The sequence below is a fragment of the Arvicanthis niloticus genome, chromosome 24 (assembly GCF_011762505.2).
Source record: "Arvicanthis niloticus isolate mArvNil1 chromosome 24, mArvNil1.pat.X, whole genome shotgun sequence".
In the NCBI taxonomy this organism is placed as follows: domain Eukaryota; kingdom Metazoa; phylum Chordata; class Mammalia; order Rodentia; family Muridae; genus Arvicanthis; species Arvicanthis niloticus.
In genome coordinates, this window is record NC_133432.1 from 12,230,589 (window position 1) to 12,255,826 (window position 25,238).

Consider the following 25,238-nt stretch of genomic DNA (forward strand, 5'->3'; position numbering starts at 1 on the left):
CGTATAGCTGCTGTACTGCACCACCACAGCTCATCCCAGCGAAGAGGATGTAGAGGGCCAGGGGAAGTCCGGGCCACTGGTTTCTCCTCCCTCCATCCAAGAGGCAGCAGGAAGCAGCAGCCAGGAGGAAAGGGTATTATTGGGCAGTTTGTGCTGTTTCTGCTTAGGGCAACTAGATGATCAGTGTACGTGGCTTTTAGCAGCCGCCTTTCTTGCCACACTCTGTTCAGCAGACACCAAGGTTCTAGGCTCCCCAAAGAGAAGATCCTTACCACATACTGATGGTGTGTTCTCACAGCCACTGGAGCCGCTCTTGTTTAAGCAATGATTGGAGTCCATGCTACCAGGCATCAGCCGAAGGCTAACCCTGCAGATAGGTCCTTCTGCAGCATGCTACAGCATTTAGTCATCACTAAAGGATGTGGCTCACAAGTAGTACAGGTCACTAGTACAGGTCAGCCGGCAGCCATCCATTCCTTTAATCCCAGCTCTTAGGAAGAGAGGGGCAGCCGGGTCTAAAGAGAGACTGTGCCTCAACAAGAGACGGTGCCAGTGTTGCCACCAGTTGAGGATTTGGGGTATGTTTATATGTTTGTATTTTTTGGTGCTACTTGGAATTCAGCCCATGCCTTAGGAATGGTAAATGCCAAATGCCCTGTGCCATCGAGCTGAGCCCCAGTGCTGTCATGCATTTGTATACTTGTGGATGGGTCTGTGTGAGCCTGCGGACTCGTGAGTGTTTGGGTAACTTGGCACTTTTACTACCTACCCTTATTCTGGCATTTAAGCTTTTTTGTGTCACTCATGTTTCAATCCTTAGAGCAGATACTCCTCGAGGGGAAATGACCTGTAGCTAAGGTTGCCATGCATGGCCTTCTGTTGTGAGGCAAGCTGTAATCAGATGCATGGACTGAGCCCCAGGTGAAGGCAGGAGTACTGAGGTATCCTGACAGGGAAACCAAATGCTCACAGCTTTGAAGGCAGCAGGCTAAGTAAAATGGATGGTCTGGGGATGTTTCTGTTTAAGGAATGTTTCTGAAGAGCATAAGAAACTCTCCTTGGAGGAGGAGACCATGTGGTTAAGAATCCGATCCTTAACGTTGAGGCTGATCAGTGGACTTCCAAGTCTTACCCACCCTGTGGAGCCAAAGAACTCAGAGAAGATGTCAGAGAACGGTGTGTCCTCCCGGATCGACATCCTTCGTTTGCTCCTCCAACAGCTAGAAGTGGCCGTGGAGACGGGGAAGCGGTTTATTGAGAAGGAAATTCAGGTATCAATAAGTATTTGCTGTTGGAGGCTCAGTCATTGTCCCACCAACTAACTGCTGGCATAACAGAGAAAGAGGGATGGAAGTCCTGGGCATTTCAGGGTATGGCTCTGTCTAGACCCATTAGTCAGGAAAAGCAAGATAGCTTTTTGAGGGATTTTTCTTTCCTTTTTTTTCCCTTTGAGATGGGGTCTTGGTGTATAGTTCTGGATGGCCTTGAATTTGAAGTCTTCCTGCCTCAGTGTTGGGACCACAGGCGCACACCACCATGCTCAGCTAATACACACGGCCTTTCCTTATTACTGTGGGAGTCAGTTACTGGTTTTCTGATGGATGGATTTCTATAAAGTTTTATCTAGTAGTTATAAGTCCTGTTTTCATACTTTGTGTGAATTAAGGATGTGGTTTTCTCTCTTTTTCCAGTACCCCTTCCTTGGGCCTGTCCCCACCAGAATGGGCCGGTTCTTCAGTTCCGGCTGCTGTCAGTGCCAGGTCCACTCCTTTCATCTTGTCAGCGACGTGTATGAGCTTGACACCAGTGGCTTAGGTAAGTATGCACGGCATGTAGTTACTGGACCTTTAACAGTAAAAATTTAGGGGCTGGAGAGATGGCTCAGCAGTTAAGAGCACTGACTGCTCTTCCAGAGGTCCTGAGTTCAATTCCCAGCAACCACATGGTGGCTCACAACCATCTGTGATGGGATCTGATGCACACTCTTCTGGTGTGTGTCTGAAGACAGTGACAGTGTCCCTCACATATATAAAATAAATAAATCTTAAAAAAGAAAGAAAGAAAAGAAAGACAAAATAACAAAACAAAACTAGGGTACTTAAAAACAATTAGTAAGTGCCATAAATACTGAAACCCTAAACGTACAGGGAATCAGACATTCTCATGCTGAGCTCGTGCCCATGCCCACAATGCTGGCTGATCTGCAGTGCACGCAACAGGGCTGGCAAGTCCTGCTAGAGAGCCTGAGACAGTCCTGGTCCAGAGCAGTAGTCCCCGTCCCTTCCCTCCTCCGTTTGCAGTTCTGCCTTTCTGCCTCTGCCTTTCAGTGGTGGGTTTACATGCCTGCGTCTCGGGGACAGGCCTGCCTTGACTTGCTTTTTGGTATTGAGTTTACTGCTGCTCCTTTTCAGATTCTTATTACCTCAGTTTTTTTTTTATTATGAGTATTTTGCTGGTGTGCACTTCTATGCATAATGTGCATGCCTGGTGCTCTCTGGGCCAGAAAGGGTGGGGGCGGGGGGGGGGCATATCTTCTGGAACTGAAGTTACAGTCGTTAGTCACCATGAGGATACTAGGAACTGAACCTGGTTCTTCTATCAGAGCAGCTAGTACTCAACCCACTCGTAATTGCTGAGCCATCTCTCTAGCACCAGCTTTTTGGTGTGCGTGTGGGGGTGTGTGTGCGTGTGTGTCTGTTGTGGTGTGCAGGGGAGGGCAGGTGCCTGTGGAGACCAGAGTTTTCAGCTCCATGGGAGTTGGAGATACAGGCCATTGTGAGCATCCTGAAATGTGTGCTGGGAATTAACCTCAGGTCCTTTGTACGGGCTGTACATACTCTTAACTGCCGGGCTATCTCTCCAGGCCTGCTACTGTAGGTTTTTGTCATTTATGTGCTTGCTTGCTTGCTTGCTTGCTTGCTTGCTTGCTTGCTTGCTTGCTTATTTGCTTGCTTGCTTATTTGCTTGCTTGCTTATTTGCTTGCTTGCTTATTTGCTTGCTTGCTTATTTGCTTGCTTGCTTATTTGCTTGCTTTGTGTGTACCACAGTGCTCATGGAGCGGTCACAGGACAACTGACTAGAAGTCCGTTTTCTCCTTTTACCAACTGGGTCTCCTGGGTCTCAGGGACCAAACGCAGCTTTGATGACAAAAGCTCACTGGTTTTTCAGCACAGCTTGTGGGCTGGGCTTGAACTCAGTCTGGTTGCCTCAGTGTCCTGAGTGCTGGCATCACAGCTATATGCAACCATGCCCAGTTTGCTGCTTTCTCTTTAAAAAAAAAAAAACAGAAATCAAACAACAAGCCCAATGTTGATTGCTTGTTTTTCAATTTTAGAGGGCACGGTGGATACACAGGAACGAATAGGAAACAGTCTTGCATTTCTGCTAGAACTGCTGAAAGGTAAGTTGTTACTGTAGGTTCCTGAACTGTCCTCGTGTGTCTGAAAACATAGAAACCTGTGGAAGGATTCGGAAATCATAAGCATTTTTTTAATTTTAAAAATTATTTTTTACTAAAGTTAAGAGTGGTTGTTTTTTTGTATTTGAGATGGTCTTTGGTATATTCCAGACTTACCTCAGATTTACTGTGTAGCCCAGGATAGGTTTGGCTTGATGATCTTCCTTCTTTACTTTGGGATTACAGGCATGCAACAGCATTATGCCTGAAAGCTAAACTTCTACAGAAGTCCTTGAAAACTAGTATAAATGGGATGTCAATGGGTATGGTCTTACATAGACTCAGTTGGCCAGTCTCTTAACAATGTGAAGTTAATAGTCTCAGTTGACGTGGGTGAGTCTGTGGGTGTGTGAGTGCAGATGGAAGGAGAGAGGTCGGTGTGGGGGGGAGGGTGTCATGAACACGCAGCGGCTGGAGATTCCCTATCTCTCTTACCTCGCTCCACCTTACTCTCTGAGACAAGGCCACTCACTGAACCCGCAGCTCATTGATCTGACTAGTCTGGAGCTGCCCCAGGGACTCTGCTGTGCCTCACTTTCAAGGGATGGTGATCCCAGCACTCTATTAACCAGGCCATCTTCCAGCCCCATGCAGATGCTCTCCTCCAGCGGCCTTCTGATCCTTTGAGGTCACAGGGGCACAGGTCTTCTAAACAAAACCAGTCTGTAGTTTACAACAGCTTGTATTTCAGATCTCTGAGCTGATGGCCAGACCCTAGCATTTATTATTTTTAAGACTACTTTTCATAATTTGGAGACTATAGCACATTAATTGTTAAGACATTTTACTTTATATGCCTTGAATCTTTGTTTGGGGAAGTTTTGTTTTTTGTTTTCTGGTGTTATTGGGGATGGTGTCTGAGACCTAGAGCAGGCCAGGCAAGCAGTGGCACTAAGCTCCACTCCTATCCCACTGTAGCTTTTACTTATTTGGGGGTTTTGTTGGTTTTGTTTTTTGTTTTGTTTTGAGACAGGGTTTCATTTTGTAGCACTAGGCAGCTTGGAATTTAGTATGTAGACCAGGCTGGCCTCAAACTTAGAGATCTTATATGCCTCTGACTTCTATTGCCACCAGGCCCGACCTGGATTAAGTTTTTATATGACTTATTTTTAGATTCTACATTCTAAAAGCATCAAAACTTACAGAGAATAATAGTATAGACTCTTTGCTCCCCTTAGGTGTCTTCAGCACATGTAAAGGTGACCTCTTAGAAGTTAAAGACGGTAATGTGAAGACCCAGCCTGCAATCCTAGAGAATCTGGTCTTCTTCGTTGAGGTGTGTGTCTTCACCTTCTTGAGGGCTTGACTTTTGTTAACTCTTCTCCACAGCAGAGCGTGAGCTTTACACCTGCAGCTTACCCCTTGTCACTGATTATTTAGGACACTAGATGCCATTTTTGTAATTTTTCTAAACTGGTTTCCTCTGCCGTGCTTAGGGACAGCTTCTGACTGGCGTTCTTCCTCTGAAGTTCACTGGATCATCACTTTGTCCTCCTCTTTGGACTTTGCTTGAGTTCATGCTGCCATTTGTTTTACTAATTGCCTAGCATTCTATATTGTCCAGGCGTCTGGGGGTGGGGGATGATAAAATACAATAGTTTCTTCCCTTTTTGCTATTTTGAAAGTGTTAGTTACTGTGTAGTTAAGACTGGCTTGAACTCTGAACTCTGCCTCCTAGTAGTCAATGGGCATATGCTAGCACAACTGGCAGCAAAACTCTTGTTTTTAACCAGATTCTTTTTGTTCTTGTTGTTTTAGATTTGTGTGTATATTGTGTGCCTGTGTGAGTTCATGTGTACCTTGCATACAAGTACCTGCAGAAGGCCAGAGCTGCCATGTGGGTGCTGGGCACCGAACCCAGGTCTTCTGTAAGAGCAGCCAGCCCTCTAAACTGCAGTGTTCCCCCAGCCAGTGGTGTTGAGCAGTCACTGAGCACACACACTCCCACAGTGGGGGACAGGGGCCAGCTGGAGCTAAAGGGTTCATGTCCCATTAACCTCTGTGTGGAGAGTTTACACTCTAAGGAACCCTTGGGTCCCACATGCTGGGATATGGACTTTGCACTCAGCAAAGGGAAAGGAAGTAAGATGGCGTCTAGCAGAGTCAGAGCCAGGCGGAAGGATAACTGAGCTCCGCTGTTGGAGCCACAAACTGCTGGGAGAGATGCATGAGGGACAGCTTCAAAGAAAGAAGTGTTTGTCCCAGCTGCCAGTCCTGGTTGGCTTGTCCCTTGCCATGCTCACTGGTTGGCTTCTGCATAACTGCCAGTGCCATGACTTTGTTTAATTAAGCCTTTGTCTCTGGCTGCCATGTGGATGCCTTAATGTGATTTACACTGATGAGTTTGTAAATTTCCTCTTTCAGACAGTTTCTATCATCCTTTGGGTATCCGGTTACTGTGAGAGTGTCTTGCGACCATACAAATTAAATATTCAGAAAAAGAAAAAGAAGAAAAAAGAAACCAGCATCATTATGGTAATAACAAAGAACATTCAACATCCCGGCATGATTGCCTTTCCTTCCACTGTTTTCCTGCATGTTGTCAGAGTCTCTGTAGGCACCTTTCCTGCAGCCTTTTCTGAAAGGACCCAGCTGTGTTGCCTGGGCTTGTCCAGGCTTGATCCTCGGCCTCCCCAGTAGCTGGGATACAAGTTTGTATTGGTTTTATGCCAGTCTCACCATGTAAACCAGCTGTCTCCGAACTTACATTGTCCCTGCCACTGCTTCCCAGGTTCATCTTTACAGTAATAGTGGAAGATTAATGACCCCATGAATAACCTTTCCTAGGTCAGCTGTGTGTCCTAGGTGCTCACACCGACCGTGTGTTCTCAGGGTGTTCACACTGAACCATGGTCTTGACAGGCCCAAGTCTGGAGTGCCTGTGCACTTCAACAATGGCCTTGCTCCTCCTTTCCCAAGTGTAGGATCCTGTGCTGCAGCTTTTAGTTCGCCTCTGTCTACCTTCCTGGCCCCTGAATACTCTTAACCTTGTTTAGTTTGTTTTGAGGAGTCTAGACAGGTGTGTGGTATTAGTCACACTATTGGGACTTATTATTTCTTAGATACAGGGAGAAATTCGGGTTAGAGATTAGCACTGCCCTTTCAGTTCATCAAATAGGGAAGCACTGATGTTTGTGTCCCATTCTTAGAGATTTTAGTGTTGGGGAAAGAAATCTCTTCCTGTTTCTCATTCCTTCTGTGATTACAAAGTAGATGTAGGGCTTGGAGCTGGCTCGATGCTTAGGAGGGCTTGCTGTGCTTCCACAGACCCTGACTGTGGTTCTCAGCACTCATGTCTAATGGGTCACAACATCCTGTATCTTTCACTTTAGCAGGTCAGACACCATCTCCTGGCCTCCATGGACACTCATATATGCAGCACACACACACACACACACACACACACACACACACACACACACACAGAGATACTACAAAGCTGTCATGCCAGCATATGCTTGACATCCTAGGACTCAGAAAGCAGAGGCAGGAGGAACACAGCACATTTGAGGTTTGCCTGATTTATATAGAGCTCCTTGCAGCCAAAGCCACATAGCAGAGACTCCAAACAAACCCCACAGAAAAGTGTGCAATCCCAGAACTTACCCAGGAGACTTGGCTTTTGAGGGCTTTGTATGTTGTTTATTCATTCATCCGCTTGCTTGCTCTCTTTCTCTCTCTCTCTCTTTCTGCCTCTCTCTTTCTCTCTTTCTTTCTTTCTGTCTGTCTGTCTGTCTTTCTTTGAGGGAGGGTTTCTGAATTGAGATTCACCTACCTCTCTGCCTCTTGGGTACTGGAATTAAAGGGGTGACCCACTACACCTGGCTTGTTGTTTTCTGATTATTGCAATAACCATGAATATGTGACTAGAGATCACCCATGTTCCCAGTTGAGTGACATGGCCAATACAAGTCAGGACCATGCTAGGACGGTTCTGAGCATGATGGTGTTTAGCGGGTGGACACAGGTCAAGAAAGAGTTTAAGGCCAGCCTGGACTATATAGTGAGTTAGAGGCCAGCCTGGGTTATATAATGAGTTAGAGGCCAGCCTGGGTTATATAGTGAGTTAGAGGCCAGCCTGGGCTATATAGTGAGTTAGAGGCCAGCTGGGTTTTATGAGCCTTTTTCTTTAAAAACAAAAATCTGCAGCTTGCCTATTTTGGTTTTTTATTTTATTTTGTGTTCACTTAGGATATTAGTCTTGATTTTATATTACTAATTATAGATACATGTCTATTGATAGTCATTTCTCCATCATAGTAATTAATACAGTGTAATTTTTTTTATTGATGAATATGTAGTTGGTTCATAATAAATGGCTGTAAATGGAGCTACTCTTAGAGTCTAGACTCAGGTCTGAAGCGATAACCCTCCTAGCACTGTGGCCACCTCTCAGGGCTGTGGTACTGACTTCAGAGAGGTCAGAGAGAACAGTTCAACAGTGTTGGTATTAACCTTTTACCCTAGAGGGCAAAGGGTTTTCAGTTTGTTATCTTCACAAGTGAGCTAAAAGAATTACTTTTTAAATAAAAGTGTAGGTGTTTTGTCTGTGTGTCTGTGGACCACTTGAGTGCCTACTCCCCACAGAGGTCAGAGAGGGCATTAGATCTCCTTAGATTTGTGAGCCACCAGTGTATGCTAACAGTCTCTAACCTGAGACCGCTGCAAGAGCAGTCAGTGCTCTTGACCTGTGAGCCATTGCTTCAGCCCTCACTCTTATTCAGTGGATGGATTCTTTCTTGGGGGGGGGGGGGGCGGAAATAATCCTTTTAATGGTATCTAGTGAAGTGTCATGTTTAGAAAGGCCTTTTCACACTTATACAAGTTGCACAAATTAAAATTGTACAGGTACACAAATTAAGCCTTTTTGTGGTGATTATTTTGTTACTGTTGAGTCAGGGTCTGGCTTTTAACTCCATATGTAATTAAGGACAACCTGATGACTCTCCTGTCTCCACCAGGAGTGGTGAGATGACAGGTATGAGCCTCCATACCTGCCTCTTTTTCTTCCTCTTTCACTAACTGTAGGACAGCTAGGTCTATGTACACAGTGAGATCTTATGGTAAAACCACAAACAAACAACCCAGAACCCTAAAAGTAAAACAAACAAAAAATGAAAACAGAACATTAAGATTCAATTTTTCATTAACATTGGAAATCTCAGATGGAAGGAAGAATAAAACTTTTGCTTTGGTTTTGTGTGTGTGTTCGTGCGTGCGTGTGTGTGTGTGTATGTGTGTGTTATGTGCCAGTGAGAGTGCATATTTACAAATGGGCACATGAGCAAGAGATACACGTCAGGTCATAAATCACTCTTGGTTGCTCTTTTCCACCTCACATACTGAGGCAGGGTCTCTCACATGAAGCCAGCACACACCAGTTTGGCCAATCTAGATAGCTAGCTTGCTCCGGGATTACCTGTCTCTGCCCTCGCTAGCGTTTGCAGCCAACATTTATGTCTGTGCCTAGGTTGCACACCTGTAAGCTTTTCACCCCAAGCTGCCTCCGAAGCCCTGAAAGCAGCCTTGTTTTCCTTTTCATCCTGCACTGTTCCTGCACATATCTAGCCCTGAGCAGTCGGGAACAACTAACTTTCTGTCAGCCTGTCTCCAGCTCGTCATTTTAAAAGGGAGAACGGCGTTTACTCAGTGGCAGAGTGCCTGCGAAGCACAGACTGCCTGTTACTCCCAGGACCCTCCCATCCGGAGTGCCTAAGCCATCACTGTCTGTTTATCCCAAAGTGCTCATCCCTGTGCTCACAGCATCAGACACTGCGTGCTGGGTCGCCGTCCTACCATGCTAGAAAAACAGGAGTTGTTTGGGAAGTTCTTAACAGCTTTTTAATCTCCCCCGACCCCCAGCCTCCAGTCTTCACCAGTTTCCAAGACTATGTTACTGGACTGCAGACTGTGATCTCTAACGCTGTGGATCACATTAAAGGACTTGAAGCCCATCTAATTGCACTTAAACTTGAGGAGCTGACGTTAGAGGACTCTTCTATCTCTCCGGTAAGACACGATGAGCAAACAGTGTGCTTGCTGCACAGGCTGAAACGTTCAATTTATCACTCTCAGATTTTACACCTCGCCCAGCTTGTCCTAATATAGTTTTATGTCCAAGTTACTCAGAAAGACATTTTTCTTGTTCTGGGGTGCACACCTGTTGATCCCAGACTGTGCCATGTGTGCCTTATGAGAGTCACCTAACACCAGAGATGGCTTTCCCCTCCCACGTTCTCTATGAACTGAAATGCCATGGGTGTTCTTCGTGAGGCCACTATAAAACTGAGCAATTGGTTTTTGAGCAAGATGACTTGTTGTTTGTTTTGTAGGAAGAAAGAAAGTTCTCACGGACAGTGCAGGGGAAAGTGCAGAGCAGTTACCTGCACTCACTTCTGGAAACGGGGGAGCTGCTGAGAAAAAGACTTGAAACTACAAAGAAACTAAAAATTTAAGGAAGTATCAACCACAGACACCGAAGACTCCACAGCAGATGACGACGACGACACCACCTTCCCCAGCAAAAACAACATCTGGCTGGCATCGTTCTAATCCAGAACTTCCTCACAAATGCATGAAGGACTTTGATCGTGAATTAATTTTTGAGGTATTAAATATATACAACAAATTAAATTATTGTATATAAACCAGAAGCAGGACCCTCATCTGGGTTTACCACTCTTTATACCTGTTCATACACACAGGACAGCAACAAGAGCACCCCACTTCATTCCCATCACCAGAAATGTCTGGGGTGGGTGTTTCTATCCAAGCAGCAATAGAGAATAATACGTGTAGCGTCGGCCTCAGAGCAGGTGGGTCGCGTTTCCATTGTGCAGTGGGAGTTTGGGTTTGGTACTTGAGCCATACGAGGCAAAAGCAAGTGTATGAGCAGACTCGGTAGCGGGGCCTTTCCCTTAGTCATAGGTTCCTTGTGAGATTCCCACAGAACCAGGGTGGGTCCACAGGATCAGATGAGGTGTGGCTGACTACATGCCACTGCAGGGCACCACACGTGACCACAGGTGCTCAGTTTTGGCTTCATAGCCCCAACAGCCAAGACATCCCCAGCCCCGCTCCTGGGAGAGCTCAGCCTCAGGGCAGCAAGGAAGTCTGAGTTCAGCCCACTTTGAAGAAGAAGTCTGAGCACAGCCCACCGTGAGCTTCCTAAGCTGCTGAGACTGCGCCCCGCCGGTCCTCTAGGAAAGGTGGAAGAGCTGTTGGAAGAGGTTGTACATGATTTGTGTTGTCATTTCTGAGTCACATTCTGCAGCCGATTCGTGAGTCACACAGATACACAGATGGAAACAGATTTGCTACTTTAGTGCTTTTATGGGGGAGGTTTGGGACGGAAGGAATTGTATATTATGGGTTTAACCTAGGTTTTAAGTTTTAGGTTGACAAAAGATGTTTTACAATGGGCCTGATGTCGGTGTACTTTTGAGAACTTAAGAACTACATCAGGATGCTCCAGCTTAAGAGGCTGGTGGTCTGAGAGAAGATGAAAACTGCTCTTGATTATGTCGTGCTGAGCTCTGACAGCTCCTTCCGTGACTGTTTTGCGTCTGATCTCCTCTCCTGCTTCATTCTTGTTCCCTGTCACCTGACTCCTGAGAGTCAGTAACTAGAAGGTGAGAAAATGAATTTGGTGACGATTAGTCTTTCCCATGTACTGCTCCAGCAAAGAGGTGACAGACAGCAGCTCAAGGCCAGCGGGCAGCATCTCAGTGGCTGTGTTTGCGTTTCCTCCTTTATCTTGACTGTCTTAGATCCACCCATCAGCATAGTAGTTAGCAGTAATCTAAACTTGTAAGGAGATGTGTACAAACTACTTTCTTGCAGGATGTGCTGGAGCTTACATCATGTAATTGCATCAGAGTAGCACATACATGCTCCATCCCCAAAGAAAGGGCCTTTTTGAACAAGATGGATTGAAGACCCTGATTTTGACTTGCCTTCAACAACTTGTGGTTGTTTTCTGTAGTTGTGGCCTGTTTCCCATTGGACTGGGTGGGCTTTTGCCTGCACTGCCCTGGCTCCTGGAATAATGTTTCTTGGGATATTCAAATTGTACTCTGTGTTCATGGTCATAGATGCTCTAAAACAGCTCTGTCAGCCGACTATCATCAGTACCGACTCCGTGGGCTGGCTCTGGGCATAGCTCCTTCCTCTAATGGTCTTTCTAGTCAATCTCCTGCCCCAATATGTTGGACCTCCACTGGTCTTACTGACAAATGGTGTCATGTTGGGGTTACACTTCCTCTGTTACTTGCTGATTTTCTTACTAAATGTAGCATTTCAATCAGATCTAATTCTTACATTTTGAGATAACTGTAAAAAGAATGAAATTATGAAATGGCCAATATCTTTTATCAGTCTATTCTTTTGGAAGCTGTCATGCACTATACATTGTGTACAGTTAAAGTATATATATATATATATATATATATATATATATATATATATATATATTCTTACTGAGTGAAAGCCTCCTCCCCACGCTTGTATGTCAATAGCATCTAAGGAGAATGATCAGAGGCCCACTGCTGCTGCTGTTCTGGTTTATATGGGTTTTGTTCTGTTTTGTTTTTGTGTGGTAAATTGATATTTAAAAAACAAACAACAACAACAAAAAACCACGACTACTGTTTACAGACTGAAAAAAAAAATCACTGCTTTTTATACTACTGAGATCCCAAGTCAAGACTTTGCAAAGCAGGAATTGGGTTCAAGTACTTTGCCGTGGACAGAGTCCTCTGTAGTGTCGCCTCATAATGGAGAATGCACTAACCTAGGTGTGCTGCCATCAATTTTGTATATTTTCATAATTTTAATTGTTCAAAATTGCATTATATTTTGCAATCACCACGTTCAATCTGTATGTCTTTCATTTCAACTTTTTCAATACAAAAAGGGGTTCCATTTACCTGCAGGTTTGTTGAAACTCTTCCTACTTTTTATGTGATTTATTGGTTTGGGAAATCTGCTCTTGAGAACTAAGTTCAGGCAGCAAATCAGCTTTAACTGGACAGGCTAACCAACATAAATGTTTTTACTTATTTTTAAGTTGGCACTTTTCCTGGTTCGTTTTTGTTCAGTCTTAAAAGTTAGATCTTCCAAAACAGTGTACCTCACCGCAGTTCTGTGCTAGTATCCCTCATCCTAGTATCCTGGGCCAGCATGGAGCACTCCTGTACATCAGCTTTCTAGAGATGGAGGCAGGAGGGTCAGGTCAAAAGCATGCTCAGCTACTAGACATAAAACACATAATGAAAACAACACCCAGGTTAAAGATGGGACCCAATCTTTGACATAACAGCTGTCCCTTGCACACTCCCATTGCTATCTAACGGGTGACCCTGAGTCCTCCTGGAAGCTGTGTGCTGTAGACATGTATGTCAGAGTGACTGAATGTGTCAAGGGCAAAGTCCCCCTCCTAGGAGCCCCCCCCCCTCCAGGTTTTATTCAGGCAGTCTGCTGACACAGTGGACGTAGGAGCTCTTTTCTTTTGTCCTGATAGTTCATGCCCTTAGTAGTATTTGCCTGCTTCTTCAGGGAGGAACTGACTTCATTTGAATTTTTTTTTTTTTTTTTTCCTTCAGTAAAATGATGAGTGCTTGCTTGTTCTTAACCTTCCTGACATGGTGCAAATCTGCAAGTGCTATCTGCCTGGGTGCCAAACTTATAAGTCACATAATCATATGTTATTTGGGGTTACCCACTGCATGTCATGCTAGGGTGTGGGGTACACAGCTTTATTCAACTCTAGCTTCTCTCTATTCCCACAAACATTGCATGGGTCCTACCTAAGAGTTAAAAGTGGGATCCCTTTTTTTGCAAGACAAGGCTTAGGGCTTCCCTGTACAGCCCGAGCTGGCTTTGGATTTCTTTGTCCTGCCCCACTGTGCCCTTTGATTAATGGCATTTATGCTCCCAAATTAAAAAGTAAGTTTTGGTACTATTTGAGAAAATGTGCAGGTTCATTAGAATACAGTTCTTTATGTCAGATCCAGTGTTTACTGCTTCAGGTTACTGCGGAATTCCCTTAAACTCTATGTAGCTGTGTAACCCTAAGAAGGACTCTAGGTAGCCATCATTACAGCCAGATTACTGCCCTGGCCCTGTGATGTTGGATGTAATCTGCAGTATGAGGGGAGGCTGCATTTCCGTGACATATGCAAATCTTGTAAGCACATTTGGCTTGAAATAGAAGACATGGTAATTTAGACTTTCTGCTGCCAAGCTCCTGAAGTTAGAAATGGCTGTAGCTAGCCTGAGTCCATCCTGCAAGGGCTCAGGGGTAGACTGCTATCCTATTGCTATCACAAAGCATGAAGAGAGCAGGGCAGTGGTGGTACATGCCTTTAATCCAAGTACTTGGGAGGCAGAGGCAGGCGGATTTCCGAGTTCGAGGCCAGCCTGGTCTACAGAGCGAGTTCCAGGACAGCCAAAGCTATACAGAGAAACCCTGTCTTGAAAAACCAAAAAACCAAAGCATGAAGAGACTGGAAGAGGGCAACTACTTTGTTCTTTAGATTTAGCCTGGCCTAGATAGGTGTATAAACCAGAACAGCTAAGGCAAGTATGTGTGTTTCTGAAGCACCCAAAGAGATTCTAAAATAGATTACAACTAAAATTAGAACTAAAAATTAAAATAATTAGCAGCTAGAGAGGTGGCTCAGCAGTTAGGAGCTCTGGAGGACTCTTCCCAGCCCCTACAAAGTGGATCACAGCCATCCACTACTTTAGTTCCAGAGAATCCAGCACCCTCTTCTGGCCTCTATGGACATTGCAGGTACACTGTAGATACACAAACATGCAGGCAAGCAGCACTCAAGACATAAAATTTTTTTAAAAAAATGAAGATTAAAATATTAGATTTTCTAGATATCACAGTCATTTCTGAGGTGTAGACTCTGCACCGTGAGCATGGGCCACTCTTGTGAGATAGCCTTAGCTACTGTGTTTTTTCAATTGAACATGGGGTTTTCATCTGCTTTGAATAGCAGTCTGGTGGAAGTGGAGGGGCTTGAGCCCTCACACTTCTGCTGACTGTGTTGAGCACACTTTCATCTGCTGAGGAGCTACAGCTCCAGGGCATTTATAACAGGCAGCAGGCTTGGGGCTCAGTCCCCGACTCTGAGTCAGTTGTGGCCACTCACCTGGCTTATCAAAACTGATGTTGACTGAGAGCTTACAGCAAGTGATTTTGTTGGAAAGTAATTCTATATCTTATATGTTCTAACTGGAATGAATGTTTGTATAGTTTTTTTTACATAGTCTTATGTAACACTGGCTGGTCCTCAAATCAATGAACCCGATCTTGAATTCCTGATTCTTGTGCCTCTACCTTCCTAGTGCTCAGATTACAGATGTATGTCACCACATCTGGCTTTGGTTTATAAATTTGTTTGTTTGCTTTTTTTTTTTTTTTTTTTTTTTTTCTTTTTTTAAATTAAGAATGTGACAGAGCAGGTCACTTCCTTTTCTTTTGCTTTTAAAGATTTACTTTTATGTATGTGAGTACACTGTAGCTGTCTTCAGACACACCAGAAGAGGGCATCAGATCTCATTATGGATGGTTGTGAGCCACCATGTGGTTGCTGGGAATTGAACTCAGGACCTCTGGAAGAACAGTCAGTGCTCTTAACCACTGAGCCATCTCTCCAGCCCTGTTTGTTTGCTTTTCAAGACAGGGTTTCTCTGTGTAGTCCTGGCTGTCCTGGAACTCACTCTGTAGGCCAGGCTGGCTGCGAACTCAGAAATCCACCTGCCTCTGACTCTCAAGTGCTGGGATTAAAGGCGTGTGCCACCACCGCCCAGCTTTGGTTTATAAATTCTAAAGACAGTGCATTAGTAAAAGTAAGAATTTGCTTGCCCTATAGAGAGACAGGAAACATGATGCCCTGTTGCTTCTTCACATAAGTCAGAATATAGACTGCACCCTGTACCTCACTGTACATGGAGGGCCATGGAAACAAGCAAGGCTGTGCCTTGTGCAGGAGAGTCTTGGCAAAATAGAATGCACAACAGCTTCGACTCCAGACCGAACTCTGTAGGCTAAAAGTACTATCGGAAAAGAAAGCCATCTAACCAAAACAGACTTTTATTTGATCAGAATTACAGTTGTCAAAGACCTGGGCAGTACCTCCCTCTATAGCACCAACTCCTGCGGGGGCATCTCAGTAGCCATCTTGACTGAGCACACAGACTTTCTCCACAGATTGGCTCTAGGGATGTCCTAAGTCTGGTCTCAGCAGCATGAATGTCCAGGCATACTCAGGGCTCGGTTTCTGGCTCAGGACTGCTTTGCTCCACTGTGTCTTCCACCCTCCAGGGGCCCCACAGCCAGCAGGAAGCTAGCTCTCCCTTCCCGCCCCCAGCAAGCCCTAGCAAACCCTTGAGCCCATCACAGCTCCTCCTTCTCAGCCCCCTTCTTCCGGAAGGCAGTCAGGATGTTCAGGCTCTTCTGCAGCTCTTCTTTCTTGCTGTCACTCATCTTGTTCTCAATCAGCTTACTGATCCGGGCCATCTCTGAGGCCGGAAAGTCTTCACCTTGGTCCAAGATCTTCCCCATGATCTTCAGGTACTGGCTAGCCCACTTCTTCTCTGTCTCCTTCACACCTGAGAGGCCATCCTGCCCCTGTTTCAAGAGAGCCTGGCGGGCCTCTAAGCTGGAGGCCTTGATGAACTCACCTGCCAGAGCATCATATGCAGGCAGGCATCCAGGCATACCCAGGTAGACGCCCTGTCCCTTCAGCCACCGCTGGATGGCTCCAGCCTTAACTGCCCCACTGTACGGGACAGGGTTCTCAAAGTCCCCATCCCGGAAGAGGTAGAAGACTGGGTAGTTCTCTTTGTCCAGCTTGTACTTCTCACTCAACTCCATGTTCAGCTTGTCACCATAGTCTGCAAACAGAAAGCAGACATGAGGAACTGGCAGAACAGCACTGCAGGCCTGCTGAGGAGAGGGAAGAACTCAAGGCTATGGTGTAGTTTAATGTGAAGCTTTGCCAGACATGGGTCTGAGTTCTTTCCTTAGTCATGTGGCTTTACTCTGCCATTCAGTGATCCTTATCTTCCTTTGTTTTTTGTTTTTTTTTTGGGGGGGGGGTTGGTGGGGGGCTTCTGAATATCATGTCCACTACTTGCCAGGACCCGTGGGTGTGAGGGCCCAGTCACGCTCTGTGACACTGCAGGGAGACCACTGGGGGAGCATCAAGTGGGAGAATCAAGTGTTAAATATGTGGTGGTAGCTGACACCCATCTCTGCACTCCACACGGAGAAACAAGACAGAGTAGAAGCCTCCAGGGAAGGTTCAAGCCCTAAATCTGCCATTCTTTTTTCTTTTAATGATTTATTTTTCTGTGCATCAGTGTTTTGCTTGTATGTATGTCTGTGTGAGGATGTCAATCACTTGGAAACAGATCACAGATAGTTTTGAGCCACCAGGTGGGTGCAGGAACTGAACCCCAGTCCTCTGGAAGAGCAGCCAGTGCTCTATCTGCTGAGCTGTCTCTCCAGGCCCTAGGTCTGGCATTAAACTCCCCATTAAGTATTAAGTATCAGGCCACAGGTGTGTGATGAAGGTGACAGTCCCACAGTACTCCCTTCACAGAGGTATCCAAAACTCGTGGAAAGCAGCACAGTGGTCTGGCACATAGAAGACACAGGATCAGTGTTGGCCCTACTGCAGTTACTGTTCACCAAGCTCCGAGAGAACTGACTGGAAATGGAGTCAACTGTCTAGCTGCCCTGAAGAAGTGTACTAGCCAGCTAGCTCTACTGCCATCAGACTACAGCTGGGAACACAGGGGAGGTCCTGGAGCTGCAGGCCTCCCAGCTAAGGTGATGGCACATCTTAGTCCTTGTATAACAGTCAGGACAGGACTGAAATTTGGTGTCTTCAGATCTCCAAGCTGTCACCTTGTGATGCTAGTGACCACAACTGTAGAAACTACCCTTTTAATTAGTGGTGGCTCAGGCTCATTCCAGCTAAATACCACAATCCAACACTGGCACAGAAGCTGAAAGGAAGACAAGAGGAAGGCACTCCTCCTGTCCCTGCCTTACAAGGAGAGATTTGGTTCTGAGGGGAGCTTTATGTGAGACAGATGAGGGTTTGGAAGAGGGACTCTCTAGGCTGTGCTGGGGCAGCACCTGCTGTGTGGTTCAGCTTGCTGCAGGCAGCTGGTCCTGACAGACTACACAGCCAGTCTCCTCAGGGGAATGGTTCAGAGGGTTATTTAGTCCCCGTCCCCAGGCATCCTGGACTTGTCCATACCTGAGATCCCCACCTCTGCCACCAAGAGATCATCGCTGGAGGCCGAGCCCTCAGCCAGACGCTTGAACTCCTCCTGCTTCTCTCCATAGGGGTACTGGGTGTCGAACTTCACCAGCACGAACTTGCTTTTGGGAATGACCTGAGGGCGCACAGAGCTGAGCAAGTTGGGTGTTTAGGGACATTGAGGGCTAACCCCCTTCCCCAAGGGGCCCCTGTTTAAGAGACACAGTGGAAGCAAGCCCACATAGGAGACAAGCTGTCCTGGCTACCAATCACTAATTCCCTTAAAGCTTAGGACACGCTTTCTTTATTGTGTGTCACACTAGGTGTTAAGTTCCCACTAACAAATGACAGTTGCAGAGCTCAGAAGTGGTGGTAACACACCTTTAATCCAGCATCCAGGAGGCAGAGGTAGGTGGATCTCTGAGTTCTAGGACAGCCTGATCTACACAGAGAAACAGGGTTGTGCCAAAACAGAGGCTAACACCTTTCCCTCCAATGCTAAGGAGACCTGTGCACGCTGTTATCTGCCCTCAAGAGGTCCTTGTCAGGAAACACCAAACTACAAATCTGCTAAAAAAATAAACAGCCATGTTAAGGTGTCCAGACCACTCAGGCTGCTTTGGCTATGGAGGTCAGACTTGGGTCAACGTCTTCTCCTAAGACTAGAGTAACTTTTAGCTACTTCTCTGTCTTCAATTGTCCATGCCAGACTTTTTTTTTTTTTTTTTTTTAAGATTTGTTTTATGTATATGAGTGCTCTATCTGCATGCAAACTTACAGGCCAGAAGAGGGCATCTAAAGTCACTACAGATGGCTGTAATCCACCATGAGGTTGCTGGAATTTGAACTCAGGACCGCTGGAAGAGTAGCCGGTGCTTTTGACCACTGAGCCATCTCTTTAGCCCGAGGCCAGAATTTTAACTGCGGTAAAGTTAATTTAATGAGTTATTTCACAATCTGAATGACTCCAGTTCAGCCGAGTATAATGGTGCTTGTCTACAGTCCTAGCACTCAGGGTACGGTGCAGGCCAGCCACTGTGCATGGGAGGACCCTGTCAGTTCACAGGAATTAACAACGCTGGTACCCTCCATCACTACCTAGCTGCCCTGTACCACTGAACAGTTCCTCCCCACCCTCCTTGTACCGGGCGGTCTACTCGTAATCACAGCCTTCTGTGCCTCATTTCTTTGCTGCCATGTTTTTAAACCTATTCATGTTATAACGTGACAGTACTTCAGTCTTCTTCTTTTGGAGTCAGGGTCTATGTAGTTCAGGCTGGTCTACACTGGTCCTTCTATCTTAGTTTCCCACGTACTCAGGTACGTGTCTGCACACCTTGCTTAGCACGTTGGGTATTCTTCCCTCCAAGTAAACCACACTACCAAGTAATAGATGCTTGAGTTGCTTCTTCCTCTTGTGCTCACACATGTTTTACTTGAGCACACACTCGATTCCTGCTGGCTTTGGTCAGCAGCACTGCCTTTTCCTCTTCAACTTAAAAACAATTACTTTTAATTCTGTGTGCATGTGTGCATCGTGTGTGCATCGTGTATCTGAGTGCAGGTACTAGAGGAGGCCAGAAGGGGGCGCCTGATCCCCTGGAGCTAGAGTTACAGGCAGCTATGAGCCACCTGACACGGGTGCCAGGAACTGAACTCACATCCTCCGCAAGAAGTGTTTGCTGTTAGCCACTGAGCCATCTCTCCAGCCACCTCCTCCAACCTTTCATGCTTGTAATGCAGTGGTCCCAAACTGTCATTTTTGTCACAGGCAAACACTGAAGATAAAAAGATCTTATTTTTGACATTTGCTTGGCTTTACATTTCTAAGGATATTAACTCTGCCGAGGGACATGAGAGACAGAAGCCATGGGAACAGGTCACGGACACCACAAAGTCCAGAGCTCTAAGGACCCACAGCAGGAGAGACTGAAAATAGAAACTACAACATATCCCTGTGGCCCAACTGGCCTTGTTTCTGCTCAACACTAGCTTCCAACCTTTGCGTGGGAGCATCTTCCTGGGTTCTCTTCTGGCTTCCTCTATCATTCAAGGCTCAGCTCAGTTTTCCCTGCTAGTGGAGAGGACTATGCCAGTCACCTATTGCTTGATTCCCTTAATGCTCTCCTCCCATCTCACTTGGAGACCATATTTGCTTATTTTCTGTCCTTTCCACTAAGATGTACATTCCTAAGAATAAGGACCATGCCTGTGATCTAGTGCATTTCTCAAGTCCCAGTGTCTGGCATATGGCAGACACTCTGAGGAATGAACTGAACACTAGGCATCTTAGAGGGCCGATGCTGCGTGGCTGTGAGTCAGGGTGGGTAGAAGCAGGGTGGTGTATCAAAGCCCAGCACGGAATCCCTACCAAGGGGTGTGCATTTGTAATACCGGATACCAGTAACAACAAGATGGTTGGACACTTAGGTAGAAAGGAGATTTTAGCTAACAGGAAGTAGTAATGGTGTTCTGTCCCTGTGTTATGTGCATCGGTACTGTGGTGTGAACTGAGGTCAGAGGACAATTTGTGGGAGTCAGTTCTTCCTTCATCATGTGGGTCCAGAGCCTTGAACTCTGGCCAACAGGCTTGGTGGAAGCCTGCTGAGCCATCTCATAGGCTCTTCACTGGGTTTAAGACAAGGTCATTAAGTTTCCTAGACTGGCCTTGAACTTTTGACCGTTCTGCCTCTCCCTCCCCAGTGCAACACCATGCCTGGCTGATTCTTTATTCACTCAAAAAGAATCTGCTAAGAGCCCATCATGTCCCATACACCATTCTAAGTGAACACAGCAGTGAACAACACTGGGCCTCCCTGATAAAGCCTTCTAGTGATGAGAAACCATGAGAAAACGGTTTTCTTTTTTTAAATTGGAGATCACTGAAAGGCAAGGCATGTAACAAGATTCCTGGACAAAACACCAGGAGGCACCCTCTGTCTTTTGAGAGACAACAGTTTGGAAGAGACTGGAGGGGACGCCTGTTCACTCATGTGAACATGTCATCTGGTATGCTGTGTAGAGTCAGAAAAATACAACAGTTATTGCAGGGCAGTGTTGGCACATGCATTCAATCACAGCACTAGGGAGAGTGGCAGAGGTGGGCAGATCTCTGTGAGTTTGAGGCCAGTCTGCTCAAGGTTACTCAGAAAAACCCTGTCTCAAAAAAAACACCCCCCCCCCAAACCAGATCAGGTACTTCATAAACGTGAAATCTTGTATGAAATATGAATGACAAGTGACGAGTGTCCTAAAGGAGGCCAAACAGCAGCAGAATTGCTTTCAGTCTGGGCAACTGAGAATGCAAGGAAGGGACAAGAGAAGTTAACATTTAACCTAAGACAGAGCAACGAGAAGTAGCCTATTTCAAAGGTGGCTAAGAATGTTCCAGTCACAAGGCACAGCCACTGCAGATGGACTAACAGCTGCGAGCGAGGGACAGTCAGAGAGAAGGCTTGTGTTGCCTGAGGCAGACTGGAAAAGAGAACAAATGGCTTTCCTAGCCATTCATCATCTCCTATGTGATGCAATAAGGGACATTCCCTATAGGGCCTGCTACTGTATTAAGTAGAATGTCAAGGTGCTGCCAGGTGGCCTGTGGGGTTGAGGGGGGCAGGGGGATGACATCCTCAGTGCAAGGAGTCCTTAAAGAAGGAGAAGCATCAGTGGATTAAACTTACGGTGCAAAATGTCCTTTTTATTCACACTTGGACTGTGGTAGTTATACTAGACTGCTATACAGGGTTGAATGGGTGATTAATAAGATGCTTAATAGCGTATCAGGCAGGCTTTAAAAAAAAAAAATGAATGGGTTACACGTGTAGGGTCCCACCAGCAACCCTTCCCGAGATAGCCCTGTCCAACCCCTTTAGAAGGTGCCTTTAGAGTCCCCTCTGTGTCTCAGTTCCTCATTCTAACAAAATAAGAAAATGACCACTTCTCTCCACACTGAGCTAGCCGAACAGAGGAAGTGAGAAGCTTCTGCTAACTAGAGACGTGCACGAGGAGTTGGGTCCACAGAGGCCGCGGCATTCAGTCTGCAACATTTCCACCGTCCATTTACCCAGCCTTAGAAACCAAATTTTGTATAAATTAAATAAAATTGCTGAGGGTAGTGTCGTTTCTTTCGTCCCTTGACCAGGTTTTGTGCATTAAGTTCTCCGCCCCCAAGATGTTCTCTACAGGTGGGAGACCTGCATCTTTTAACCCTTACACTTTGTTGGGGTCCTTGTGCTGTCTGAATCTGGTTTGCACACTGCCAAGCAGGCTACGACCCATCCTGAGAGGAGCAGCCTCGCATGCTAACGTGCGGAGTTCTCTCGGCCACCCCCACCCCATCAGTGAGCCGAGGAGCGTCGACCTCGCCCCGCCCTCCGGTCTTCCACTTGTGACTCGTGGATTGGATCTTTCCCGGCATTGTCTTTTTTCCCTATCCATAAAGGGAAGGGGCACTTAGTTCCCTTGACTGCCTCTTGGTAGCTTTTTTGGTGTAAAAAAAAAAAAAAAAATGGAGCGACTACCCGGGCTGTAAGGCAAAGGCAAGGATGCCGGGTGGTCAGGGTGCACCCCTGCTCTGTCTCGATACTGGGGTATAAGGATGGTGAGATGTCTAGGGATGGTCCCTAAGGACTGCCTGCTGCCACCCCTCGGGGGCCCAACGTCCCCCGATGGGCGCGCGCTCCCACGGGCGTCTATCTGCACCTGCGCACGACCCCCCGCCCTCATTACCTTGTAGAAAGTGACTGTGTCCAAGGGAAGGGCGCCCTTCGTGTGCAGGCCGCTGCCGCCATGCGGAGCAGAGAGGAGCAGCAGGCCCAGGAGAACGGACAGCAGTGGGGAGAAAGAAACAGCGCCAGGCACCGCGGCAGCCATCACGCCGGACTGGGAGAGCGGGAGACGGGCAAGCTAGAGCCGGAGCGCTCCGAGTGGGCGGTCACGTCACTGGGAGGGCCGTCCCGCCGGCGCGCATGAGCGCACGTGGCCACTCGGAGAGGCTCTGGCCGCCTCTACGGTGGAAGGGATGGGCCGCAGAGGGGCGGGGCAGAGAGGAGCGACTGCGCATGCGTGGCGGGCGGGGCTGCGCGCGGGCGGGGCTGCGCGACGGAGGAGGAGCCGGCGAGGTGGGCCTGTCGCGCACGCGCGCTCCGCGCCACTCGCCTAGGCCGGGTTCCACTGCGTTCTCGCGTGAGGAGAGGCGCGAGGCGCGGCTTCAACCATTCCCTGGTTGCCTTCTCTCGCCTTGGAAGAGGACGTGGCGGCGTCCCTGCCTTCCCTGCGCTGGGCTGCCATGCGGTCCATTGAGACCCGCCGCCTCCTTCGGTTAGTCAGCCGTTTGTCACTGATGGTCACTGCCATGCCCATGTAGGCCGCAGGCTGCAGCTCTGGTCAGGCCCGCGGGGCACTTAGGCAAGGTGGCCTCCCCTGCCCCAGAAGGATGGGAAAAGGCCTATTCGCCTTCCTACTTTTGGTCAGGTGTGGTAGGTGGCACAGGCCTACAGGCCTAATTTCAGTACAAGGAGGGTGACGAGACCAGGCTGGGCTGTCCCGTTTTCAGAGACTACCTTATGCCACGTTCTGATTGTGCCCGTGGGAATTCAGCGCAGTGATAAAAGCTGGAAGGAATTCCTGATTAGAAAAGACACAGGGATCACAGCCAGCAGCCTGGGAAAACTGGCAGGCTGATCCGCATACTGTGTTCCAGGACTTGTACACCCCACATGTAAGTTCCATCCTCAGCACCCAAGGGAACAAAAGCACGTCTTTAATCACACCACTCCTAAGGCCAAAGCTGGTGAACCTGAGTTCAAGGCCAGCCTGGTCTACAAAGTGAGTTCTGGGCCATTCAGAGTCAACCTGGTTCTCAAAAAGACAGAAACAAAACATAAAAGGCTGGGTGTGGAATATCCAGTACTGGAGAGACGAGGAAGATGCCCAAATTGAGGCTAACCAAATGAGTGAGCTCCAGATTTAGGAAAAGACTTCCAAAATGATTAATGAAGATAGGTTGGTCAGTGGCCTCTACATGCATATGCATACACATACACACACACACACACACACCTGTAGAATCATGAAAACAAAGCTGGATTATGTTGTACATAATCCATATGTGTTTCATTTTTTATTACTGTCAAGTCTCAAACCCTAGGACAAACTGAGGTGACTAACATCAAAGTAGACCCAGCCATGAGGTTCTCCCAGAATCCCTCAGGGTATGACAGGCATACACTGCCCCCGACCCCAAACTTCTCCAGCCAGCTGGGCTGCCCTTCCTTCAATTGCTTTATCCTATATAATCCACTTGGTCACTGTCTTGGCCCAGGCTGCCCCTCTTAGCTGGGACTCTTCTCCCCTCTCTCCTCCCTTCCCCCTCTCCTCACATGGCTCATGGTTACCTTCACTCTGGACTCTTCCAGATGTCTCTGCCTCTGACTGCTCTCCCTTTTATCTACCATATACTTCCTCCTCCATCATTCCTAGGAGTAGTCCTACGGCTGTGCTTTTTACAGTTGCTGCCTGATGACAGCCCCTCTAACAGCCAGATGCCCTCCGTTTGACTGGCCATAGTGACCTTGACATCTAGCACAGGCTGTGCAAGAATGACGCACTGGTCATTCTGTCACATGGTGTGACATGGCTGTGTCCTAAGAAATAACTGTACATTCTTCCTTTTTGAATTGTGTGTGTGGTCTCCAAAGCTGCCATCTACCCAGTAAGTATTAAAATCTTTTCTCCCATCTCATGCCTTTCCTAATCACTGCAAAGGTATTTTCTGACTTTGAAGATCCTGTATTACAAGTTGGTCCTGCTCACAATGTGTCAACGAGGCACCGAGGGGATACTTGGGAGCGTGACTTTGAAAGGGACGAGTCGTCTGTGAAGCAATAGGAAACAGGAGATGCTCAGCCCTGCTGAGCACTGTGGATCTGTCAAGGTAACTTGGGAGGGCAAATAAAGTCTCTCACTAATCTAAGGGGTTTACAGCCACCCGAGGCTTTCAGTGAAGTGCTGCCAGATTTGTGTAGGAAAATATCATGTAAAAATGAAGGGAAGCCGGGCAGTGGTGACGCCTTTAATCCCAGCACTTGGGAGGCAGAGGCAGGCAGATTTCTGAGTTCAAGGCCAGCCTGGTCTACAAAGTGAGTTCCAGGACAGCCAGGGCTACAAAGAGAAACCCTGTCTCAAAAAAAAAAAAAAAAAAAAAAAGAAGGGAAAGCTGGGTGTGGCTTTAGTCCCAAGCCTTCCTGGGAAGGAGAGAGCTGGAGACCTGAGGAAACCTGAAGAAGACTTTGGAATAATCAGTGTCCTTGACGTGGACTAAATCATGTGCCTCAAATGCACTATAATTGCATTTGGAGAGATAATTATAGTAATTACAGAAATAATTAAAGATAAATGAAATCCTACAGGTGGGCCCCAATCCAGTGGGCCTGATATCCCCATAAGAAAAGGAGATTACAGATGGCCAGAGCCTTAATCCCAGCACTTGGGC

General features: G+C 47.0%; 3 protein-coding genes across 5 annotated transcripts in view; 2 read left to right on the forward strand and 1 right to left on the reverse strand.

The window, feature by feature from the left end:
• Positions 1-10,111, forward strand: part of Naa25 (N-alpha-acetyltransferase 25, NatB auxiliary subunit) — a 51,293-nt gene extending 41,182 nt beyond the window's left edge. Inside the window, exons 18-24 of the mRNA XM_076922691.1 lie at positions 1,028-1,271; positions 1,692-1,815; positions 3,336-3,401; positions 4,637-4,734; positions 5,823-5,933; positions 9,321-9,467; positions 9,791-10,111. Coding sequence (XP_076778806.1) covers positions 1,028-1,271; positions 1,692-1,815; positions 3,336-3,401; positions 4,637-4,734; positions 5,823-5,933; positions 9,321-9,467; positions 9,791-9,913 — 913 coding nt within the window. The 3' untranslated portion in view covers positions 9,914-10,111. The remainder of the gene's footprint in view (positions 1-1,027; positions 1,272-1,691; positions 1,816-3,335; positions 3,402-4,636; positions 4,735-5,822; positions 5,934-9,320; positions 9,468-9,790) is intronic.
• Positions 10,112-15,548: 5,437 nt separating this feature from the next.
• Erp29 (endoplasmic reticulum protein 29) lies at positions 15,549-22,802 on the reverse strand. Its single transcript, XM_076922692.1, has 3 exons — positions 22,475-22,802; positions 17,744-17,882; positions 15,549-16,367 (listed from the first exon to the last, which is right to left on the reverse strand). The coding sequence occupies exons 1-3, from the start codon at positions 22,616-22,618 to the stop codon at positions 15,868-15,870; spliced, it is 783 nt and encodes a 260-aa protein (XP_076778807.1). The 5' UTR covers positions 22,619-22,802; the 3' UTR covers positions 15,549-15,867.
• A 31-nt stretch (positions 22,803-22,833) lies between these two features.
• Tmem116 (transmembrane protein 116) overlaps positions 22,834-25,238 on the forward strand; it is an 80,256-nt gene continuing 77,851 nt past the window's right edge. Inside the window, exons 1-2 of one of the 3 annotated variants that reach the window (XM_076922700.1) lie at positions 22,834-23,065; positions 24,512-24,680. In XM_076922700.1, coding sequence (XP_076778815.1) covers positions 24,645-24,680 — 36 coding nt within the window. In that variant the 5' untranslated portion in view covers positions 22,834-23,065; positions 24,512-24,644. The remainder of the gene's footprint in view (positions 23,066-24,511; positions 24,681-25,238) is intronic. The other 2 variants (XM_076922701.1, XM_076922704.1) reach the window with 2 other exon arrangements.

What these genes read in the sequence shown, in the direction of transcription:
- Erp29 (XM_076922692.1), bottom strand. Translation starts at nt 22,618, where the DNA reads ATGGCTGCCGCGGTGCCTGGCGCTGTTTCTTTCTCCCCACTGCTGTCC. An exon ending in ACACAGTCACTTTCTACAAG is followed by an intron (nt 17,883 to 22,474) that starts GTAATGAGGGCG and finishes GTGCGCCCTCAG; the next exon opens with GTCATTCCCAAAAGCAAGTT. An exon ending in GGCAGAGGTGGGGATCTCAG is followed by an intron (nt 16,368 to 17,743) that starts GTATGGACAAGT and finishes TTCTGTTTGCAG; the next exon opens with ACTATGGTGACAAGCTGAAC.